At 44.7% G+C, this 23,298-nt stretch overlaps 3 protein-coding genes and 1 non-coding gene across 4 annotated transcripts; 2 read left to right on the top strand and 2 right to left on the bottom strand.

Annotated features, from left to right (window-relative positions):
• Positions 1 to 508: 508 nt before the first annotated feature.
• Positions 509 to 6,837, top strand: LOC149273633 (GPI-anchor transamidase component PIGU-like). The gene is made up of 12 exons (XM_089506084.1): positions 509 to 638; positions 1,216 to 1,280; positions 2,095 to 2,154; positions 2,769 to 2,831; positions 3,171 to 3,280; positions 3,711 to 3,811; positions 5,048 to 5,145; positions 5,301 to 5,455; positions 5,847 to 5,990; positions 6,119 to 6,243; positions 6,404 to 6,546; positions 6,724 to 6,837. The coding sequence occupies exons 1-12, from the start codon at positions 509 to 511 to the stop codon at positions 6,835 to 6,837; spliced, it is 1,308 nt and encodes a 435-aa protein (XP_089362210.1).
• Positions 6,838 to 9,467: 2,630 nt separating this feature from the next.
• LOC149273632 (microtubule-associated protein 1 light chain 3 alpha-like) lies at positions 9,468 to 14,382 on the bottom strand. Its single transcript, XM_089506072.1, has 4 exons — positions 14,343 to 14,382; positions 11,757 to 11,812; positions 10,658 to 10,764; positions 9,468 to 9,627 (listed from the first exon to the last, which is right to left on the bottom strand). The coding sequence occupies exons 1-4, from the start codon at positions 14,380 to 14,382 to the stop codon at positions 9,468 to 9,470; spliced, it is 363 nt and encodes a 120-aa protein (XP_089362198.1).
• A 703-nt stretch (positions 14,383 to 15,085) lies between these two features.
• Positions 15,086 to 15,158, top strand: TRNAM-CAU (transfer RNA methionine (anticodon CAU)). Its single transcript has one exon. It is a non-coding gene; the product is annotated as a tRNA-Met (tRNA).
• A 2,569-nt stretch (positions 15,159 to 17,727) lies between these two features.
• Positions 17,728 to 21,452, bottom strand: LOC149273630 (dynein light chain roadblock-type 1-like). Its single transcript, XM_089506066.1, has 4 exons — positions 21,390 to 21,452; positions 19,663 to 19,738; positions 18,343 to 18,510; positions 17,728 to 17,771 (listed from the first exon to the last, which is right to left on the bottom strand). Exons 1-4 carry the CDS (start codon positions 21,450 to 21,452, stop codon positions 17,728 to 17,730), a joined length of 351 nt encoding a protein of 116 aa, XP_089362192.1.
• Positions 21,453 to 23,298: the final 1,846 nt, after the last annotated feature.

Raw genomic sequence — 23,298 nt, 5'->3', positions numbered from 1 at the left:
CTGAGTGACGGCCATAATACTGCATTGTCCAGCATTTTAGAGTCCCTAAGCAAAAGGGTTTACCAGGGTCACATGTTTAACAGTAGTACATATAATAGAGACCATGTTATATATATTATATTATATATATATATTGTATTATATATATATATATATATATATATATATATTACCCCACTGGGCTAACATGGCTATCCCCAGGTACTACACACAAACACAAATTCAGGTAGTTATTTTTCCTCTGTTACTGCCCAAAGGTATCCCAGAATATAACGTATAGCACATTAGATTCGGTATTCGTTTCGTTTCATGAAGTACACAGTGCGCCCATCTGACAGGTGCCTTTTGCTGTAGTAGGTTTGACACCCGGAAAAAAAAGACTTGTCGTTCGCAGTGCTTCATGGGATTTGTAGTTTTCTACTGGGCTGCTTTCAACGTTCCATTATAACGGCGGGACTACAAGTTCCATGAACCAGTGCGCCGCCTGAGCCCAGGCTGCTTTACCAAGATGGCGGCTCCTTTGGTGTTGGTAGTGCTTGTAGCTGTGACTATTCGGGCTATTTTGTTCCGTTCTAGCCTGGTAGGGTTTATTTCTGAACGGGTGGAGGTGGTATCCCCGCTGAGCTCATGGAAAAGGGGTAAGTGGGGTAGATCTGGGTGGTTACTGAGTAATATGGGGTGGAAGCAGGCTGTGCACCCTGAGAGGGGTAGAATCTACAATGAGTCCTCATGTGTGGTTTAGATTCATCCTTATGGGGGGGTGTCTTTATTTTGGGGTACCAGGGATCTGGCTTCATTCCCTTATGTAATATTAGGTCTGTAATATGTGACAAGCGGGGAAAGGAATCCATTTCTTGGATTGGTTCATATTATTGTATGTATGGATTTATGGGAGTATTTCATAGTCATCATTACTAGAATAAATTCTAGGTTTATACACTTATGTTTATATTATTAATATGAATCCCTTTGTCTGGTAGCTAGCAGTGCATTTTATATATATATATATATATAACACACCCATTTTTTTAAACCATGTCTGATTGCTTGACTATGTTTGTAAAAATGTTCTAGTTGTGAATAGTACATAAGGTCTATCTTGTGTATCCAGTAATGATTTACTATATCCGGCGTGCTTCATTTCTCTTTTAATGTTATTAAACCTGTCCGTGGCGTAATAATGATGTGATATCGCACCGTGTCTGTCCGTTGTAGTGGTCGAAGGAATGTCCCTTTTGGACCTTGGAGTGTCCCCTTACTCTGGAGATGTCTTTCACGAGGTAAGCAGTCGCTCACAAACATGTAATAATCGGTTCATCGTTCTTATTGAATCCCTGCCGATGATATCATATGTAAAATCACACCTATTCCTGGTGATTACCATACTGTCCCGGTTATATGTTGTACCCCCCCCCCCATTTTAAATACTTAAATCAAGGGTGTGGAATAGAATAGAGGTTTAGGTATTCTCAACGTCTCCCTCTCTTCTCTTCTGACTTCTTCTGTGGCCCCGCAGCTCCACTTCTTCTCTTGCCTCTTTTTGGTCTTCTGTCTTCTTCTACTTCTCCATGAACCAGACATCCCGGAGAACTTCCTCAAAAGGGCGGAGCCTCTGGGCACACCCTCTGCCCCGATTGGAGGAGCTGGCTGTTACTGTGACGCCATTCTTTTGTGGAACTGCACTGATAGGCCGGAAAAGCGGTTTTCTCTGCATTATTCTGGCCTATCGGAGTACTTCCTCTCCCTGTTCCTCCAATCGAGGGAGGGGGTGTGCCTGGAGGCTCCGCCCTGCGCGGGAGGCCTGAGAACCGGACGAAGGCAGAAGAACCCAAATTCCCTTCTTTAAGATAAAACCAAACAATAGGAGCGCAGCCTACAATCAGGACAATATATAGTACTTTACCGTAGCCTTATCGATCCAGCACCGGAGCTGTTCTCAAACCCCCCCCCCCCCCCCGTGTTCATTTGTCTCGTGGTGCAGGAATTCTTTTCGATAAAATATAATTCCCGTCGGAGTTGGAGATAATACCGGCTGCTGTATATGAGACCCCAATAATAAAAGTACAGCTATCTCACGTGCCTCTCTTTCTGCAGACGCCGCTTATTATATATCTCTTCCATTTCCTCGTGGACTATGTGGAAATTGTGTTCATGGTAAGTGACCAACGTTTATAGAACACTTATAGATATTGTATAGATATTATATAGATGGGGGATGGGCTGACCGCGGTTTGGATTCATGGGTTGATATGAATATAAGCATTGTTTCCGATAAGCGGAATTATCGTACACCCAGCTTGGGGTCATAGAATAAGAAAATGGGAAAAATGGAATGCTGCGCAATAAACAATTTAGAACGTGGCCAAGCTGAAGTATGAGATAGAATGCTTAAAGTATTCCTATTAGCTTGCGTCAGTGTAGCGATGGGTGGACAATGTAGAATCTGAATTATGAGTGTAATAGAATACGGGGTGTTTGTGCTATCGGGACTTCTATGAAGAATAATTCCCGTTCCACTACTATCAAGAGCTTATTAGAGGTTTGATAACATTTCCCTGGCAAATATCTATTACATACGTTCAAACCTGGCTCTTTAACGTGTTACACAATTTGTGTTTTACTATTTAAAGTTAAAAATAAGTGTTTTGGAATATGGCCGTCGTAGCCTGGAAATTTGCCCCTGAGTGCCCTTGACTTCCATACATGTGACATATTTAATGAATGCGGATAATAATTGATGATTGATTGCTTTGGTTTCGTCTTCTCAGATAACGGACGCCCTGACGGCTGTGGCGCTTTACCTGGCAGTTCAAGAATACAACAAAGTAACGGTAAGGGCCGTATGTGGGGTCTGTTTTTAACGGATAGTTTACAAGTTTCACAATATAACGCATTTGTCTTTTTTATTTGGCAAGATGGCGGTTCCTTGTGTACGGTCGCGAAGCTGCGCCTTGTTGGAGGCTGCAGCCTTTTTTCTTTTATTTTATTACACAATTTTGCCGTTTGCCACAACTTGCATCGTATTTTGTTGCATCTCTTCTTCCACCATCAGTAACTCCAAAGCTTTGCTGCCATCATCACTGGACTGGCATGTCTCCAACTATTTTAATTCGATGTGGCTGATGAGAAAAAGGTTTGTTTTTTAATCCCGGGTGTTTATGTCTGTACAGTTTAAACGGCAGAAACTTTACTTGGAGCTTAATAAGTATGCACCGGGATGTCATGATCTCCTGAGGGTCCCGACACAGATGTACTATGTCCCTCTGAAGGTAGCGCTCTTGTAAGTATATATTTTATTATTTTATTTATTTTTGGTGTTTTAAAATGCTCTGCTGCTGGCCTTTCAGTGGGTTTTATGCTAATATTGTTTCACTTCATTAAATGTAAGTATCTTTGTGCTGAGGATATCTTATTTCATATTATAGGCCTAGAGTCGTATTGTGTTAGTCACGAATTGCATTAGATTGCAAGCTTTTGAGACAAGTGAGATCTCTTCTTCAGCCACTAAATTGAAATCTCCCGCTTTAGTGATCTCAATAGATGCTTCTCTAGGCTACTAAGAGGTAACTGAAAGCCAGGAATATAAAACCTTCTGAAGTATATTAGTAAGCGCTTCTCGTATAAATGAACCGTGTATTTTTAGTGATGGAAACGGGTTAACAAGCGAGCATAAAGTTCATAAACTCCATATTTCTCATTTCTCTTTACAGCTACCTGCTGAATCCTTACACGGTTCTCTCTTGCGTGGCCAAATCCACTTGCGCCATTAACAACACGGTCATTGCGCTGTTCATACTGGCGACTGTCAAAGGTGGGTAACATTTACAGATGAGCACAATGTGTGTGTGTGTGTGTGTATATATATATATATATATATATATATATATATATATATATATATATATATATATATATATATACCGTATTGGCTCGGATATAGGCCGCACTTTCCCCCCCCCACTTTAAGTCTTTAAAGTGGGGGTGCGGCCTATATTCGGGGTCTAGCGCCCGACGCCTGGGACATGCAGTCCCGGGCGCCGGGCAGGCAGCGGGGTTAGGATACAGATCCCCCGCAGCGGTGCAGGGGACCTGCATCCTACTCCCCGATACGCTCAGACAGCCTCCCCTGCCAGCACTTTCCACGGGGGGGGGTGCTGGCACGGGAGGTTGTCTAAGCGCATCGTGCGGTTGTCTAACCGCACGATGCGTTTTACCTCTGGCCCCCCGCCTGACTTACCGGAGCAGACTCCCGGGTGTCTTGCACATCCGGCACCGGAAGTTGTATACGCGTATTGCGTAGATGTCCCCCGCCGGCCTCGCAAGACACCCGGGAGTCAGCTCTGGTAAGTCGGGGGGCAGAAGAGGACAGTGGCAGCATATCTCGGGGGGCAGAGGAGGACACTGGCAGCATATCTCGGGGGGGCAGAGGAGGACAGTGGCAGCATATCTCGGGGGGGGGACGGACAGTGGTAGCATATCTCGGGGAGGGAGGAGGACAGTGGCAGCATATCTCGGGGGGGACGACAGTGGTAGCATATCTCGGGGGGCAGAGGAGGACAGTGGCAGCATATCTCGGGGGGGGGGACGGACAGTGGTAGCATATCTCGGGGAGGGAGGACAGTGGCAGCATATCTCGGGGGGGGGCAGAGTGGCAGCATGTTTTTTTGGTGCTTTTTTAAAGAAAAAAACTTTTTCTTTAAAAAAAAGCACCAAACTTTTAGGGTGCGGCCTATATACGAGGGCGGCCTATATCCGAGCCAATACGGTATATATATATATAAACACACGTGTATTGCTTTCAATGGAATGTGCCGATACTGGAAACTATTGGCTATGCTCTTTGAAATGATCTCCATGCTCTATGAACTTTGTTATGAAATGGGATCACAGTGAAAATCGCATTTATAGATACCACGGGACTGACGTTTTTTCCCACTGGTTGTAACGACTTTCTCCGTAAGAAGATTCTCTTCTGTAAGGAATGTCCGTGGCAGGGATATTTGTTGCTCTTTCTACATTTGAATTCCTCACTTTTATTCCCCGTCAGGAAGCCCTCTGCTGAGTGCGGTGTTCTTGGCGCTGGCGACCTACCAGTCTCTCTACCCGGTCACCTTATTCGCACCGGCTCTACTCTTCCTTCTTCAGGTTTGTAGTTAAAGGGACTCACAGGCCCAACGGTCCTTAAAAGTACAGCAAAGGCACTTTAACCTCTGTAAAATGCTTTGTTAGGAATTCCCGCATTTTAAGCTGTCACTCCCTGAAATCCAAAGATTTTTTTTTTGGTGTCTCTTACTCTCTAGAGGGAGTTTATCCCCGTGAAGCTGAAGAGCTCCGCTTTCTGGCTCTACACGTGTCAGTATTCCTCCTTGTACGTCGGCTCTTTGACCATCCTGATCTGTCACTCCTTCTTCTTGCTGAACTCCTGGGACTTCATTTATTCCATATACGGCTTCATGTAAGTTTCACAGATGCCATAAGAAGTGTTGAGAGTTATAGATACATAGGATGAGTAGCCTACCCCAGCCTTCCTACTTGTGTAGCCGTTAAAGGCTAGTTGTGGGCACACAGAGTATCCCTGCATGCACATGCCTTCCTATAACCACACAAAGCCTGCCATTCCCTGCCACGCATTTATAAGAGAAGTCTCATGAGAATGGCTTTATCCTAACACGTTAGCCCTCGGTATTCAATCTCTGTAATATCGGCCGCCCCTGAGTATTGCTATTTGTCTTGGTTTTGACCTTTCCCGTAAAACACAATTTATTTGGGGGTTCTGTGAAGTCGTGCTGACTCTCTGACCTCATCGCACCATATCTGATTATTCTCTATTGTTTGCCCATTTCCAGACTTTCTGTCCCAGATTTGACGCCAAACATTGGCCTCTTCTGGTATTTCTTCGCCGAGATGTTCGAGCACTTCAGTCTGTTCTTCGTCTGCGTGTTCCAGATCAATGTATTTTTCTACACTGTGCCTCTCACCATCAAGCTCAAGTGAGTGGTACCATGATGTGAAAAACACCCTCTGTACATCTGCACAAAGCTGCCGTTTGTCTGCCGGTTGGCACGTTTCAGCCCGTGTGTGAAATGCATGACCTCTCTCTCTTTTTTTTCTTTTGCAGGGAACATCCCATCTTCCTGATGTTTATCCAGCTCGCCATCATTTCTATATTCAAGTCCTACCCCACAGTGGGCGACGTGGCTTTATATATGGCTCTCCTACCCATGTGGTCTCACCTTTCTAGGTGTAAGTCTTCTTAATTGCGACTTCTTGCCCACTTAACGAGACCCTCGATGTGAAACTTGACCGTGTGTGTGTGTGTGTGTGTGTGTGTGTGTGTGTGTGTTGCCTTGGTTGAGTTCTATCAAGTAATTTTCTACATGTTGTTATTTATATATATTTCCAGTCCTGCGTAATCTCTTCATCGTGTCGTGCATGTTGATCGTGTGCTCGCTCCTCTTTCCGGTCCTGTGGCATTTGTGGATCTACGCAGGCAGCGCCAATTCCAATTTCTTCTACGCCATCACTCTCTCGTTCAATGTAGGACAGGTACGTCTGAGTGTTGCCCCTGGGGCCATTGTGAGGAAGAAACCTGGTGGTGTTAAATAGCCATTGACGTGAATAATAATAAAAAAAATTATATATATATATTAGAAAAGTGTTGGAATAAAGGACAGGATGGTAGCTATGTGATGCTCATGTCCGTTTTTATTATGTTTTGTGCAGATCTTGCTGGTTTCTGATTATTTCTATGCCTTTCTGCGGAGGGAATATCATCTCCATCATGGCCTCTTCTTAACTAAGCGCGATGGAACTGAAGCCACGCTGATCTTGAAGTAAACCTGCGGCGGACACAAGGAAGCAAGTTCTACAGGAGAGACGTGACGTGGGGGGCAGGATCCCCCCCCCAAACTATGCAGGGAGACCGTTCCGTTTCAACTCAACCCGTCCCTCTAAGGTCCCTAAACGGACGCTTCAAAGACGATTGCATTCAGACTCTTTAAAGTTGATGGTTTTGAAAGAAATAAGTTAAGTGAGATTGTTCATGTCCCGCTCCCTTCCACCCCACACGCTGCAGTATTATCCTCCGCTGTGGGTGCCTTATTGCTCGCAAGGACGGATGGAAGGGGAGATTTCAGTTCAAGCCCCAAATATTTACAAAGATGGTATTTAAAGAGAAGTAAAATGGTGTTTGCTATACTAATGCCGAAAGCCTTGCCGGTAAGTAACGTTACTTTCGTTTCTTCAGCGTTCTAAACCATCTGGTACTGGAAATGCTCTTTTTTTACAGGTTTGAATAATTCACGATGAGTTTGCACACAAAACATTTTACATGGGATTTATTCATTGGCCGGAGCCTGTATTTATACTATGCTGCTATGGCAGATGGACGGCTTTCAGCTCTCCTGCTGTCATCACTCCTATCATGCTCTTCTAACACGCGGCAGGTTGGCCACTTCTGGCGTCTGTACGATGGAGTACTGTGTACTATTCTGTTACTTTATACAGACGGTGCACACTGTCAGTACTGTCCGCGTGTACACGTGCTATCGCCGTCCCCTCTGAGTGTTTGTATGTATCATGAAACCAAATCCTTGATGTGAGAAATACGTGTGTTTTGGGCAAAGATACAGAAGATCTGTCTGTCTGCACGGCTGTAACGCACATCATGCTCGGACTTGTTGGTGGGACCGACCTTTATGAAGGGTAGTAAGCTGTGTTGACTCGAGTGCTGCTGGACAATGTATTCTGGGCTACTGAGCTCTTAAAGGAACAGTCATGGCTATTTTCCTTATTTTATGTAAATAGAGAGGACAGCGTGACCAACCTTTGCTGATATCGGCCTCCTCGCTTGTCATGGTCAACGTCTGTCTACGGTTGGGGGACACCCAGCGTTCCCGTGTGACGGGATTTAATTTTTTTGTTTTTTAATCTCATCGTAACTTGGCCACCACTAAGTGTGGATGAAGCAAACATGGCTTACCGTAATCATTGCGGGGTTAAAGGCATGACTGTTCCTTTAAGTGACAATGATGGGGTGAAATAATACCACAGTGCGGGGTAAAGGACACCAATATATATTTTATTTCCCTTGCTGAAGTTTCTTTGATTATCTGGATTTTGTTTCTGAACAAATTTTTACAATCTATTTATTTGTAGGGAATCGGGACAATAAATCTGTCGAAGCCTCAACGAGTCTTTGTCTTATTAACTCTTTGCAGGCAGACGGGGTAACTTCCAAAGAGTGATTGCTACAGCTGCACCGATTATTCTGTGTAATCGTTTTAAACGGCAGCCAGAGATCTTGCCTTCGGCCGCTCGATTTTATGCTTTACTTACAACAATCAAACTCTTGGGAACATATTTTGGATTTCGGTCTCTTCAGGCGCACAAACACCTAATCACAAGTCTGTACCTGGATTCATACAAAGCAGGCGAGAGCAATCTGACCCAATATTATATTTATTCAGCTTTATACACGTGGTACATCTCTATATACACACACACATCAGGTTTTTTATATTTATATATATTTTTACATGTGAATGGATTGGCGTGGAGAAGTTTTTTTACCCACAGTGCTTCAAAACTCAAACATTGAACATCATTGAAGACGCGCATACAGAATAAAATCGATATATTAAAAGGATAAACCTTAACGTAATTAAAGCAGGCAATGCTGGGTATTTCATTAAAATATAATACAAATATGTAAGTTAAAATACATTTACTGCTAAAATTACTTTTAATAGTCATTTATTGTCATAAAGGGGATACCTTTCACTTATGATTCTTGATATAGTCATGTAGCGGCTATACCCTCTTCTCTCCTTCCTTTTCCTTGAGGTTTGATGTCGCTGGCGGGCAACGCTAGATGTGTTATATCTCTATCCGAGACCCGGGGCTGCTTTATGTCGATGACATAAATGACGAGAAGACCACCAAACCATCAGCTGTTCATGGAGGAAGGAGACAAGAGGATATAGCGGGGGGGCGGTGGTATACATTAGACCCTTGGCAGGTGTGGAGTTTGGGGTTAAACTCAGTAAGGCTGAGATCTTTCAGATCCACAAAGCACCCCGCGCTCACACCGGCCGAGAATCCATGACGCACAAAACAAGTCAACAATATCTCCACAACGTGCTACTCACAAACTTCGTGCCTACCGTCTACTCTCACTGTGCAAGGGCGAGAAACGTCTGTAACTGTGCAGGAGAAACGCAAACTCAGCATATTTGAGGGTTTCGACAAGTATGTGTTGGAATGGGGCATCGTGTGCGTGCGGTCTGCGTGTGTCATTGTCATTTAGGTGGAATGTTTGTGCTTCGGTGGCTGATGTGGCAACGTACAAAAATAGACTTACTGAGGATGTATGCATTAGCCTAGCAGAGCGAGCGTGTCTACGTGTATGACGGCAGGGGTTAGTAGGAGTGTGCGAGCGTGAGTGGAGCAGGCTCGCTTGCTTTCTCTTAGCCAAAGGTTTCCTGGGAAGCGTAAACCATGTATAGGAAGCCATCTTCGTCCTTCTCTTGCTCGTATATATCCAAGATGGCTGCAGATACGCTCACCATGCTCCGCTGATTCACTAGCAGGAAGAAGGCTTGGGTTGGATTCAGCTGAAGTCGGCGTCTAAACAAGGAAGGAGGAGGAAAAAAAAAATTAAGATTAAATAAGATTTACGTCCCGGGGCAGTTGGCGTTACACGAAACAGTAAAGGAAGTTATGGCGAGAGTTACCTGGGAAACCCTTCTGGTATTAACCCTTTAACAGAATGTTTAACTGCATTGATGGCAAACTAGTTAATACAAATCTACCAAATTGCAATAATTATAATTAATCAATAAAACATGAATTAAGCCGCTTAACCTGTAAATGAGCAAAATGGCCGTTATGGAGATCAATAAAATTGAATTATATTAATATAAAGATAATTCAATAAACAAAATGACAAAAATAAGCTGAAGCCTCACCAATAGAAAACATATCTGATATATATATATAATATAAACATATATCATATAATCATATACACAGGAGAGATAATACATAAAAGAACCAGAAATTTTAACATATATCTCAAAAGGTTTGTTAAATATTTTTGCAATTTTTTTTTAACCCCTATGGGTTAAAAAACCTGGAACATTGCCAAGAGACGCGGCTGCTGCACGCGTTTTATAGCATCCGTCTTGGCATCGCTGGGGTTTATTCATTTAATTATTCATCATAAAAAGGCCAGCACTAGCAGGTTTATCCAGCAAGAAGTGCTGAGAGGACCCTGCACACTGTATAGTTCAATGAGTGAGAAGAATAAATCCCCCTTTAAATAATATATTATTATTAACCATATATTATACATTAAGGGGCTATTATCAGACCACCTCCCCCTTCCTAATAAAGGCCGCTGTAACCAATCAACAACAATCAGCGACTTATCAGTGGGGCAGCGATAACGGCAGAAACTCATGGAGATCTCCAGGATCGCACAACGGCAACCAGTCTTGGCAAATAAGTCTGGTTTTTGGGACTATCCCTAGAAATTTGAGGCTGCTGGCAACTATATTATAAGCACTCCAGCTTTTTCTATGACATCCTAATACAACATATGAACACGAATGACGTTACGTTCTCTCACGGCGAAAAGTAACGTATATTGGGTCACCTGATAATCTTCACCAGTTCGCTCATATTCACGTGATCGGGAACCAGGAACTTGGTTTTGTCCAACACAGGAAGCTGTTTTTCTCCCTTGTATCGCTCAATAATGACCTAGAACCAGGAGAAACCAGCAGGTCTTCAGTATTCACCAACACACAAGCGATGGGGGGCCGCGGGGTACAGCCAAGCGTGGGAGGGGGGCGCGGGATACAGCCAAGCGTGGGAGGGGGGCACGGGATACAGCCAAGCGTGGGAGGGGGGCACGGGATACAGCCAAGCGTGGGAGGGGGGCGCGGGATACAGCCAACTCCCGTCCTACAGAGCCCTTGACAACCCCCCCATATCTCTACCCTCCTATCCAAATCCCCCCCCTAACCGCTCTCCTCCCTCTCATGACCGGCGTCTCTCTTTCGTCATTACGTCTTCTCGCTCCCGTAGTCAGGATTTCCCCCACGCTGCACCCCGACCCCGTTCTGTGACACTTTCTCCCTCGAACACAAAGTTTAAAAACTCTCTCAAAACCCACCTTTTTTGGGAAGAGAACAACCTTTCCTCCCAACACTCTCAGCCAGCATCCTAATGAAGCCATCTGAACGACCAACAGCCTCTACAGATCATCCGGACCGACCAACTCGTCCCCATCCATGACGTCCTCTCCTACTGCTTCACCCCCCCAACCACCGACTAGATTGTAAGCTCCTGAGAGCAGCCCCTCTTCTCCTTTTGTCCCAGGTTTATATTGTGTGTGACTTTAAATTATCCCACTGATTGTAACAGCGCTACGGAATCTGCTGGCGCCATATAAATAAATGTAATCCGTAAGAACTACAGCTGGGAGGGACAAGAATCTCGCACTCGCCCCGTCACTCCGACTCCGCACGGCCCCCGAGGATTTATCAACAACCCAACATATCTAAAATAATAAAGATCCGCCACTCAAGTGTCCCTCTTCAGGAGCCGCAGTCCCTCTGTTCTAGGAGCTTGGAACGTTTTCTGGGTGCGTGCGTGTGGGGGGGAATCGCAGGGTTCTAGAGCTGCAGGGTTCTCGCAGCCGGATCCCTTCATTTCCATGAAATGTTTGTTTTATTTATCGCGTTACGTACCGGGATTTTATTCGGGTGCTGCTCACGGATCTGACGGACCTCGGCGCATCGCTCGGCTGGAAGACAAAACCCAGGCAGTTACAATACAGATACGCGCCGCTCCGCGTATAATACAGATACACTGCTCTGCGTATAATACAGATACACCGCTCCGCGTATAATACAGATACACCGCTCCGCGTATAATACAGATACACCGCTCCGCGTATAATACACATACACCCCGCTCTGCGTATAATACAGATACACCGTTCTGCGTATAATACAGATACACCGCTCTGCGTATAATACAGATACACCGCTCTGCGTATAATACAGATACGCGCCGCTCTGCGTATAATACAGATACGCGCCGCTCTGCGTATAATACAGATACGCGCCGCTCTGCGTATAATACAGATACACCGCTCTGCGTATAATACAGATACACCGCTCTGCGTATAATACAGATACGCGCCGCTCTGCGTATAATACAGATACGCGCCGCTCTGCGTATAATACAGATACGCGCCGCTCTGCGTATAATACAGATACGCGCCGCTCTGCGTATAATACAGATACGCGCCGCTCTGCGTATAATACAGATACGCGCCGCTCTGCGTATAATACAGATACACCGCTCTGCGTATAATACAGACACACACCGCTCTGCGTATAATACAGATATACCGCTCTGCGTATAATACAGATACACCGCTCTGCGTATAATACAGATACACCCCGCTCTGCGTATAATACAGATACACCCCGCTCTGCGTATAATACAGATACACCCCGCTCTGCGTATAATACAGATACACCCCGCTCTGCGTATAATACAGATACACGCCTCTCTGCGTATAATACAGATACACCGCTCTGCGTATAATACAGATACACCGCTCTGCGTATGGAATGCAGTCCCGTCCTGCTCCGTGCCGCCGAGCGATCGACATCCAAAACGAAGGCCATTCGGAGTCCCAAATTCCTAAAACATTCATCAGACCCACAGCTGAGCACCTTCATCACGGCCGGTCTGGACTACAACTCCCAGTACGCCCAGCTAGACTTAGGAGCTGGGCTCTACAGTAGTACGGAGTATTAGAAGCGACAAACGCCCTTTGGTGTTAACGGGGCTTGTAATCCCTGAAAGTAATTGAGCAAAAGTTACAGTAAGAGTGTGTGCACTATAGCGAGAGAGAACAGCCCCGGAGCATGAAATAGGTGTAGGGGCACCATGACCGGGTAAGGGCTTGTTACATTTAAGCATCCTGTATAACTGTTTGCCCCCTGAGTGAACTTTTGCCCTCTAGTCTGAATATTCAGCGACAGGATGAAGGGGTGGGCACTGAGGTGCAAAAAGCAAATAAATTTGGGAACCTATGCTCAGTTAAGGTCGTAGGTTTTAATAAGTAGGCGAAATTCCCACCCTCCGTTCCCTCTTTTTATTTACTGTCCATTGTGTGTGTGGCGTTTGGTATTATGTTGTGGTCATTGTTCAAATGTGGTTGGCTGGTTCGGTGCTTGAGACAACTATCTAAGGTATGGTTGTACTCGTGGTGCACATGCCTAAGGGCGGAAGTGCAGAACACTCCCTGGGCGCGTGCTCAGGTGATACGTTGGTTGGCGTGTGGTTGCTGGGCTTTGGACGCCGGCAGCCTCTACAAGTGACGTGGAGGATTTACGCCCTTACCAGCCTTATGGATCTAATGTGTTATACGGTTGGCGTTTTTAGCCAAGTTTGTGGTTAATTATGGATTTTAATAAACACGTTGAAGAATTATGATATAAGGAGTGTCACGGTTGGGGAGAATATTTTATGTTGACCGTGGCCAAATTTTATCCAAAATCGAATGATTAAATAAAGCATTTTATTTCACACACTGTGTTTATTTGTCTTATTGGGAATGGGGCCGAAGTTGACGATACTAAGGGGGGGTGGGGGTGGTGTGTGTGTGTGTGTGTGTGTGTGTGTGTGTGTGTGTGTGTGTGTGTGTGTGTGTGTGTGTGTGTGTGTGTGTGTGTGTGTGTGTGTGTGTGTGTGTGTGTGTGTGTGTGTGTGTGTGTGTGTGTGTGTGTGTGTGTGTGTGTGTGTGTGTGTGTGTGTGTGTGTGTGTGTGTTATAGCGAGAGTGCGTGTGCGTCATGTACCCGGGTCCTTAAGGGCCCAGCCCCGGAGCACGGATGGTGCATAAACATAATCACAGCTGCTGTTGCTCCGCAGCCTCCCAAGAATCCCCGCTGATTAACCGGGGCCGTTAAATCCATTTAACGCGATAAATACAGACCGCCGGAGATAAACATCACGTGACGTTACCGGCTGTTACTGGCGATCGCCCCCCGCGCGCGGACAGACTGACCTTCAGTGTTTATTGCTGTGTATGATTACACTCTTTAACCCTTCACGGGGCAGCAGCATGTGTGTGAATAACAATCCAACAACCAGCACAGGCTCACACAGGGCTGGGCTTGTATCTAATGTACAGACCCCCCTGACTGCCGGTTATCGGGACCGGCTCAGGCACTCAGTATAACGGTAGGGAAGCCGGTAGGGGCAGTTTCTGGCACTCGTTACCCCGTCCCGTTTTCTGGGGGATCAGACACTCACCAAAGCTCCTCCTATGTTTAAAGGGCCGCTCTGACGGCATCCTGAGCTGTCAGTCGGGGCTCCCGGTACTCCGATCGGTCTGTCCAAGCTTTGTTTCGTTTCCCGTCTCCCCGACTCGCTCAGCGCTCCCCGAATCTACCTGTTTGCGTTCTCACTCCGCGAAGATACAATGTAACAAACCGCGTGACGTCACCTTAAAGGCAAAGCGTCGTCTGTTTGTGAGATGCGAGGACCCCTGCTGGCCTCTCCAGCTCATTACAGCCCTGCAGTCACAAGAAATCATGGAAATAAATCAAAGGTCCGGATTTATTTTTACATTTATTTATCATCTATAAGAAATTTAGAATCTATCAATAATATATACCAATATAAATATACTTATATATATATACTAATATAAATATACTTATATTTATTTATATATATATACTAATATAAATATTCTATATATCTATATATATTAGCCGTTATTTAAACTCATATTCAAATGTATTTGCCCTTTTTAGTCAATGAACATTAAGGTAATAAGTACTATAATGTATATAATTGTAAAAACTGAGATTTATACATATAACTGATTCATGTGTTATACCACAGAGTATATATTTATATATTTAATACATTCATGTCACAAGCCTTGTAGACGGATAATATATCGTATAGCATAAATATAGTGTTTTAAATCAGGACGAATGAGCCCATTTCTGACATCATTATTTAGTTCACCCACTGGTGTTCTCAGAGCCTCGTTAGCGCAGTAGGTAGCGCGTCAGTCTCATAATCTGAAGGTCGTGAGTTCGATCCTCACACGGGGCACATGTTTTGCTCTGATTTATTGGCTTATTATGTAAATGTCTCCGCCCACTAATATTCAAAATAATAACCCAGAATGAACAGTGCTTTACTTTAATAAAAAGATCTATAGGCATCAGTGGAATTTCTATAGGTAGCTGATCTGCGCTGATCATTTCTATGCATTGCAGACAATCAGCAGGAGGATCCTTAAGTAGTGAAAGGGAAAGAGGTCCACGAAAGGGGACAGAGGGGGGTCTTTGTATAGGGTGCACAGCTGGTCTATGGGGAGTGAATCCCTCTTAAAGGTACAGTTTTGTTTTTAATGTATTTATATGTAATTATTTGCAATTATATATGGAGTTATATGTAATTATTATTTATTATTATGGAGCCCCAAGAGACCTTTCCCACTTAGTGCCCCAAAAAACTTACAACCACCCCCTTAGGATGATATGGTAGGCAGGATTTACTATGCTCCACAGGGATTTTTTAAATGAGAATATACAGATCCATTTTTTTCAGTAGGTGTTGGCATTAAAGTGCCAGGGCCAGTTTAAATCCCAGTCCAGCCCTGATGCCCCTCATGGTCTGAGGTTGGGGCCATATTGTGAAAGGAACCAGGTCATGCACCTAGTGTGGCTCTGTGAACCCGGTGAAAACCAGTATCGTTAAGGGTTGAGATGGGTTGAGACGGGGAGAGGTAATTAGGGTCATGTTCAATGGGCCACTGGGATTTCAGACAATGGCAAGTATCCTGCATCTTTATAACGCGGCTTGCATGGGTCATCTGGCTGAGGTCCTTCGGTGGTGCAGTCAATTAGCAGGTGGCCACGGTGGTGGTCTGTTTGGCCGTGAAGGCATCATGAGCCCCAAACTCTCTGGTGGCGCAGACATTCACCAACCCAGCCTTAGGAAGTGTAGTTATTATGCCATCCATCCTCTATGGGTCAACAAGCATTTAACGGCCCAGCCAGTGGTGTAACCACAGGGGTCACAGAGGTGGCAAATGAGACGGGGGGCCCCCTGCAAACATATTTTCCTGTCTCTCCGTACGGCTTGCTCAGAAAGGGCCCTTGCGACCTGGACCGAGCGGCCCTTTCTAAGCATCTCTGAACCAGAATGGAGATAAACAGGCACACAGCAGGGTTATGTTACATGACCCCGCGGTGGAACCGAGCAGTGGACCGAAAGGCGGGAGGGTGGGGGGATATGTGCGAATGCATGTGAGCATGAATGTCTACGAATAAGTCTATGTGACCATGGTTGTGCGTGTGAGCATGTACGTGTAAGTGGTGTGAGATGGAGTGTGTGTTAGCATGGGAGATGTGAGAGAAGGGAGTGTGTGGCTAGTATGACTGTGTGTTTACATATGTGTGCCATAGTGTATGTTGGAGGGGGCTAGGGGCAAAGATAGCACAGATCTCCCATGTGTAATACACCATTAGAAAAATGGGCACGGAGTGCCCCCTACAGGCATAAAACAGAATTTGATGGCAAATAAAAACCACCTACATCTACTCTGCTCCCTGAAAGGAGACTCAGGTCAGTCCTTGATGTTGTCCCATAGGTCTATCCCATGCATGTTTAAATCCCCCTAATATTAACCTTGCACATCTGATGGCAGGCTGTTCCATTTACCTACCACCCTCACAGTAGAGTAAGCCTTCCTTGCATTACATTTAAGCCTCTGAATCCCTAGTGTTAGTTCTAACATTTCTCCTCCTTTGAAATAAACTTCTGTCTCGTACTTTGTTGAATCCCTAAGATTCTAATGTTTCTATCACATACCCCCCCTCTTCTTTCTTCCAACCCGCACATATTGAAATTCCTCAGTCTCTCCACATCATTTTTATCCTACAAACCATTCCTCATTTTGGTTACCATTCTCGGAATTCTCCCCAAAACATCAATACGTCATCACAGAGGCTGTATGACATCACAGAAAGTTAGGCTGCACAATAAAAGCTCTTCCCAAAACCTTAAAGACTTCACATGTACAGAAAAAGCTATAATTACCTCTTTAAAATATAAGAAGGATGGAACGTACACTTTTATCTAAAATTATATACCATTTACTGCTGACACGGGGCTGCGTAATCCAAGCCCTTGCTAGTGAATGCCCTGCAAGACAATCCTAGGCTTTTAACGATTAAACGGTCATTGATGTTTCTGGTATATAAACGATCTGGAAACGTTATGTTTATAAAGTTAAAGAAGCCAATAAATATTTTCATTAAATTGTTATGTTTTATCAGAATAAATATTTTTCAAAGTGTGGACACGCCAGGAGGTCGCCTACAGAGTATTCAGACAGATGTAGTGATTTATTACATCATCATCCCTGTTAAGGGGGGTTGCGGGTTCAAGTGATACGAAGAGAAGGGGAGATAAGACATGCGGTTAGAGAGAGTCCGTAGGACGATTGCGTTCCTCTGATAACGTGGGTCCTGCAGAGCGTCGCGTCACATGTACACGGAGGAGGCTTGTAAACGGTTTAATGGACGTTTTGGGAGCTCCGGCGGGGCAGGAGAATAAGGAATGATGGCTGCATGATCAGAATACAAACATCGCTCAGGAAAGGGTTAATCCATCATTCTGTCGGCTGCTGAATGACGATTAGAAAGTAGTCTTTATCTGGAAAGAAATACAAATCAAGTTATTTGAGAACCAACACGTTCTGTAGGTTGTAAAACATTTTAATTCTACACGACTTCTAATCTGCTGACCGCCAGCATCACACAAAGAAAAGGATTTGGTTTTAACACTTTCAATCCTGTAAAATGATATATCTATCGCTGGCTAGATATGATGAGAGTTGCCATACTGAGTACTTATTCATAGGGAGAAGTACCACTTACATGTGATTATTCACGATAATTCCAGTCCTACGGAAATCGGGCTGTTACCAACAACGTACCCACCGATACACTAACAGAATCTCATCAGCTATCTATAAGGGTTAATATCAAAAACATTCACTGGTCCACCTGTTTGCCAGGATAAGCGCTATGTCTGCTACTCACATCTCCCTTCTTGGACGAAATCGTCAGTAAAAAGATCTTATTATAAACTATAATTTATTTTTTGGAATCAAACAACCATCGTGGTCCATGTTGGAATTGGACACGATGATGTCCCTTCACTGGTAGGATATCCACGACGCTCAGATATCTAATAGAATATTTCTGTTTCTGCTTTCCGTTACCTGGAGCGACCATGATCTCGTTTTTCTTGCAGCGGATCCTGAGGAAGGTCAGATCGTTCTGGGCATCGATGTCTCTCACCGAGGAACGCGCCTTCATTACCAGTTGGTGCATCAGGCCAGCGTACTGCACAGTGCTGGGGTTATCCATCGTGCTTTTAATGGGAATGCCTAGAAGGAACAAATAGAATGGCCGTAATAAAACTACACATTAATACAACACAGACAGCGATCCCCATCTCCTAGAAGGGCCACATCCTTTCCGGAACATAAGCCGGAGGGCCAGACGCTTCAATTATTCATATCACTGCATCATCGAGGGCCAAGTCCAGCGAGCATCTCCTGCAGGAAGGGCTGAGCTACCCCTGTATTATGCATACTTAATATGAGAGATTTCTGAATCTGTCTATACATTATACAGGGCAGCCTCAGACCTTGCAGGAGAAACACAGAACAATAGAGTTGGACAGATAAGACCCATTCAGGCCCGTCTAGTTTGCCCATTTTCCTGGGCAGACTCAGTCCTCAATCAGTCCTTGATGTCATTTTAGATTCAGGAGCCATTTGCCTATCCCATGCCTAATTCCCTCACCTTCTACCACGTCTGCTGGGAAGCTGTTCACATACTATAGTCTGCATCACTTAATGCAACACACATGGGTATATACAGCCAGTCCTCACTTATAATCATCATCGGTTATTGGAAACGGCAACTTGTAGTGAGACGACGTATAACAAAACTTTTACCAGTTCAGGTTCTCAGGCTTCTCCCCGTGTCTTCTTTCTTCGTCCGCTTCTCCGTGAACCAAGACCCCCGGCGTACTTCCTCAAAAGAGCCAATGGGGTTAGGGGGTGGGTTGGAGTGTGCCCAGAGGGTGGAAGTTCACCGGGAGGCCAGGTTCACAGGGGAGCGAACGAAGAAAGAAGACATGAGGATAAGCAGACGAAGAAAGAAGAACAAGAAGAGTCAAGAGGAGAAGCGGAGCTGTGGTTTTCCCACAGCTCCACTTCTCCTCTTGACGCTTCTTGTTCTTCTTTCTTCAGAGATGGAAGCGGTAGGCAGAAAAGGAGAGACATTGAGAGAGAGAAGGAGTAAGAGTGTGAGCAAGAGAGAGAGTATAAGCGTTTTCTCACCAACGTGATAATGAAACAATGTTATTGGAGGACCGGCCGTATTAAATATCTATTATATATCATGGGTTATATTTACACGGGTAAGCATTTGAGTTCCTAATTCATGACATATCAGCCAGACTGGGATATAAAACTCCAACATTTGCCCAAAGAAGGAGACGTGGATTCATAATATAGAGTTTCTCTCACCTTCAGAGTTAACAATGATGATTCCCTGCACACCTTTCTGACTCTGGATCCTCTTCAAAGTCTCCTCAACGTCCGCCTGCAGGGAAAAAACAGCACAATCAGCAAAAGCGCCAGATATATTCCTACAAACGGTTTGTACTTTATGCCAACCCGATGCATGCGCGAACCTGTTCTCTCCGAAACATTCAGTCCGACGGCCCGTCTAGTCTGCCGGCCTTCCCTGTACGCCTACCCCGTATTCCCGTACTGTATTAGTCTCTACCACTTCTGTTGGGATGCTGTTCCACTTATCTACCACCCTCTCAGGAAAGTAAAACATTAGTTATGTTACCTCTAAGCCTCTCGCTCTCTAGGGCCACTTGTCCTCGTCTGAAATAAGCTTCCCTCCTGTACTTTGTTAAAAGCCTTTAAGTATTTAAGTCTTTCCCATTCACTCTTTTAGTTGCCCTCCTCTGGGGTTTCCAGAACCGTATCTGACCAGAGATCTATAAAGGGGCAGAACCATCTCCTTCTTTCTGCCACTAATGCCTCTCGCTATACATCCCAGCACCCCGTGACCCTTCATCTTGTAGCGAATTGCTGGACTATACATCGCCAATCGGAGAATAATAACAATTAATATTAAATGTAATAATTTAATAAACAATCCAGTCTCTGATTGTTTGCAGTTCCGGCTGCTTGTTGAAATTCAAGTTTTTGACATGGAGACTGATACCGGAAACAGGAGAAGCCATCATCCTATCCATCCCTGGTGATTATAACGCTGTATTTTAGAGAATTTGACACGCTTAAGATCAAGCTACCGCTTCCACTCCAAAGTCATTCTCTCCAAGGTAAATGGATTATAGTGTGAAAGTGATGTCATAGCAAGGTGGATGAGTGATGTCACACCTGAGATGACACATCAATCACAATATACAAGCACAATATCCCCAAAACCAGTCACTGACCCAGAGCTTCAGGTGTTGGGTCTATGAAGATGGAAACCGCCATTAATGAAAGTACATGGAAGGGTCCAAAATCATAAGGAATAGGGGGGCATCATAATACAACACAATGAGAACTCAATAACACAGTTTTTTGGGAAATTCCTATTTCAGTAAAATGTAATACATTTCTCTATCATCAGTGTAAATGACATCACTACGTGCTATGCATGTGACATATTGGTTTTCATGTATAAACAAAGCAGTAAAGCAGGACTATTACACTGGTTGCTATGGTGACAGCATCAATCACGCAATAATCTTTATAACCTCCGACACAATACGATCGCAGGGTGGGGTATCCTTAAGTCGCAGAACAGGACTGTCACTGAGTTCCAATCTCTAGAGAACATTGCCAAATTAAAATCCTCACGGATGCCTCGTCTCCTGAGCTCAGGAATCTATGGAAACCGCCATTTACCCGAAGACAGAGTTTAATTTAACCCTAAAGTACTCCGTCAAACAAAGAGACTTCTACACTAGGTACAGAAAGCACGACTTAAGTCTTTTGTGTTTAACACTCTATTACGAGAGAAGACGGGAACCGAATCGTGTGACACTCCGGTGTAAGCTAATCGCGCGGCTACCCGCTGCAATCACCGCACTCTGCAGCAGCTCGAGCCCGCTGGTTACCGTAAGGCTGCAGGAGACTGAGAAGAAGAGCCGGTCTCCATCTCTCACAACCCAAGCCATCTCTTACCATGTTCGCTGCCTCTCTCCAGTGTCACCACAGCGACCGACTGCGCAAGCGCACACGTCTAGCGTCACCAAGCGGGTGAACCCTTCTAAGCCCCGCCCTGCCATCGCTCCTGGGCGTGGCCGCACACTGGGATTTATTGAAAAAACCATTTAAAAATGATCAGCAAATGATCAGCGACCAGTGGCTGGCAGGGCCAGGGAGTATCCGGGTTACGGGCAGCACTGGGCACTCCCTGCGTTAGATATGTGATAACAGCAGTTCTCTTGTGGGTCAGGTGATTTGTTACACTCCACGTGACCCACCATCATTCCGATTCCTGGGAGTTGTAGTCCACAAATGATTTCTGCATTTTCGCTTCTTAAAAAAATAGATGTATGTTACAAAGTGTCTTTTTTCTTTTTATTTACGGGCTTGTAAGGAGGCAGAGATCCGGCATGCTGACAAGCAGATCTAACACCAACTCAGCTGCCAGCATGCAGGGACCTCTAATTTTATGGTTACCATGGAAACAAGATGATCCACTGCCATGCATCCTCCTGAAACCAGTTTGCGAACTACAAGTTAAGGGAATGTACCACATTATTACAACACTTTGTTCCTCCAACCCTGGGGCATACACATCTTTAGAACTACTGAACGGCCAAACCTGTCCAGAAACAATCATTTGATCAAGTAAGATTTTCCTGGGACTTGTATGGCACAAAAGTGAGCAGCAACCGGTTGGTGACAGAGATGCGATAGATCTGTTTCACGTTACTTCTTCGTCTTGCTGGAGAGGCGTTCTGATGTTTTGGAACCTTTATGAATGGCGAGCAGGATTAACAACCCCCCCCTCCCCAAGACAGCACTTTCATATAAAAGCAACAAAAAGCTTCACACAGTTGAGCAAAATTCATTTTATTTTACATTTATTTTGTACTGATATTTTTTTCCCCGCAGATCTCTTTTTCTGATTTAACCCAACAAAATTTTCAAAGAAAAAATAAAAAGGGGGTAAAGGTTAGGGAAGGGCAGCTGTTATCTAAAAGCCCCCCCTTTTCCTTACTCTGAAAGGGTTAACCCACTGGCTGCAAGAGGCGGTCCGACAGCCGATAGGTTAAATAATAGGCGTAAAAATAAATCTCCCCGTCCTCATTTCGGGGGGGGGGGAAACAAACAAAAAATATATATTTATATATATGTACAAGCAATTATAATGTTTTTCTAATCATAAAAATATTGTAGGAGCCTACCCTATAGAACTAGGGAAATGTCCATATTAATTATAACTTTTTTTTGTTAAAAATATAGGGCAGAGATTGTATTTGATTTACACGCCATGTCTCGAGTAATTAGCCCCCTCAGCTTTGGTGTTTAATCCATTGAGTGTCAGAAGAAACTAGCCTCAAACGGAACAACAACATGCGCACCTTTCAGTAGAGGGGCAGAAACAGGGTCCATAGAAAAGGGACAGAACCGACACAGAATGACACAAAGCCCTATGTAATAAGCAGTTACTTGCAATAATTTAATTTTCATATAGCTCTGTAAAATCCGTTTAAGTGACGCTTACGTTAATGACAGTGTTTCAATGGGGGAAAAGGGGTAAAAAGAACTGCCCTTGCATCTGCTCTAATGCTAGATCTGTGGGGTGATGAGCCATTGGGAATGGGGTGTTATGGACTCAATGGATGTGAATGATTTGTTTAAATCACTGTGCTTTTCACATCTTTTCTGGTCCTCTCACCCCCGCTCCCGTCCCAATTGTTGCCAGCGACACCATCAGCCCGTTACGGCTTCATGTGACCGTCTGCCACTTTGTTGCCCGTTGATGAACGACTGGAGATGAAAGGGCTGGTGTGAGATGAGAACTAAACATGATGATAGTCAAAGGGGTAAAACGGGCCAAGCAGCCCCGATCGTACAGTACTGACCCGATGCGTCTAAGCCTCCATTAGTATGGCATTGAGC

The sequence above is a fragment of the Sceloporus occidentalis genome, unplaced genomic scaffold (assembly GCF_023333645.1).
Source record: "Sceloporus occidentalis isolate IW3139 unplaced genomic scaffold, rSceOcc1.0.p SCAF_362, whole genome shotgun sequence".
In the NCBI taxonomy this organism is placed as follows: domain Eukaryota; kingdom Metazoa; phylum Chordata; class Lepidosauria; order Squamata; family Phrynosomatidae; genus Sceloporus; species Sceloporus occidentalis.
This window is presented reverse-complemented; position numbering and strand designations above follow the sequence as displayed.

Coding starts and splice junctions, on each gene's coding strand:
- LOC149273633 (XM_089506084.1), top strand. CDS start 509: ATGGCGGCTCCTTTGGTGTTGGTAGTGCTTGTAGCTGTGACTATTCGG. Junction 5,456..5,846: donor TATTCCATATACGGCTTCAT/GTAAGTTTCACA, acceptor GCCCATTTCCAG/ACTTTCTGTCCCAGATTTGA. Junction 6,244..6,403: donor GTGGTCTCACCTTTCTAGGT/GTAAGTCTTCTT, acceptor ATATATTTCCAG/TCCTGCGTAATCTCTTCATC.
- LOC149273630 (XM_089506066.1), bottom strand. CDS start 21,452: ATGGCAGGGCGGGGCTTAGAAGGGTTCACCCGCTTGGTGACGCTAGAC. Junction 18,511..19,662: donor CATCATTGTTAACTCTGAAG/GTGAGAGAAACT, acceptor TGTTCCTTCTAG/GCATTCCCATTAAAAGCACG. Junction 17,772..18,342: donor CGAGATCATGGTCGCTCCAG/GTAACGGAAAGC, acceptor ATTTCTTTCCAG/ATAAAGACTACTTTCTAATC.
- LOC149273632 (XM_089506072.1), bottom strand. CDS start 14,382: ATGCCGTCAGAGCGGCCCTTTAAACATAGGAGGAGCTTTG. Junction 11,813..14,342: donor TAAACATAGGAGGAGCTTTG/GTGAGTGTCTGA, acceptor TTTGTCTTCCAG/CCGAGCGATGCGCCGAGGTC. Junction 10,765..11,756: donor AGCACCCGAATAAAATCCCG/GTACGTAACGCG, acceptor TCCTGGTTCTAG/GTCATTATTGAGCGATACAA.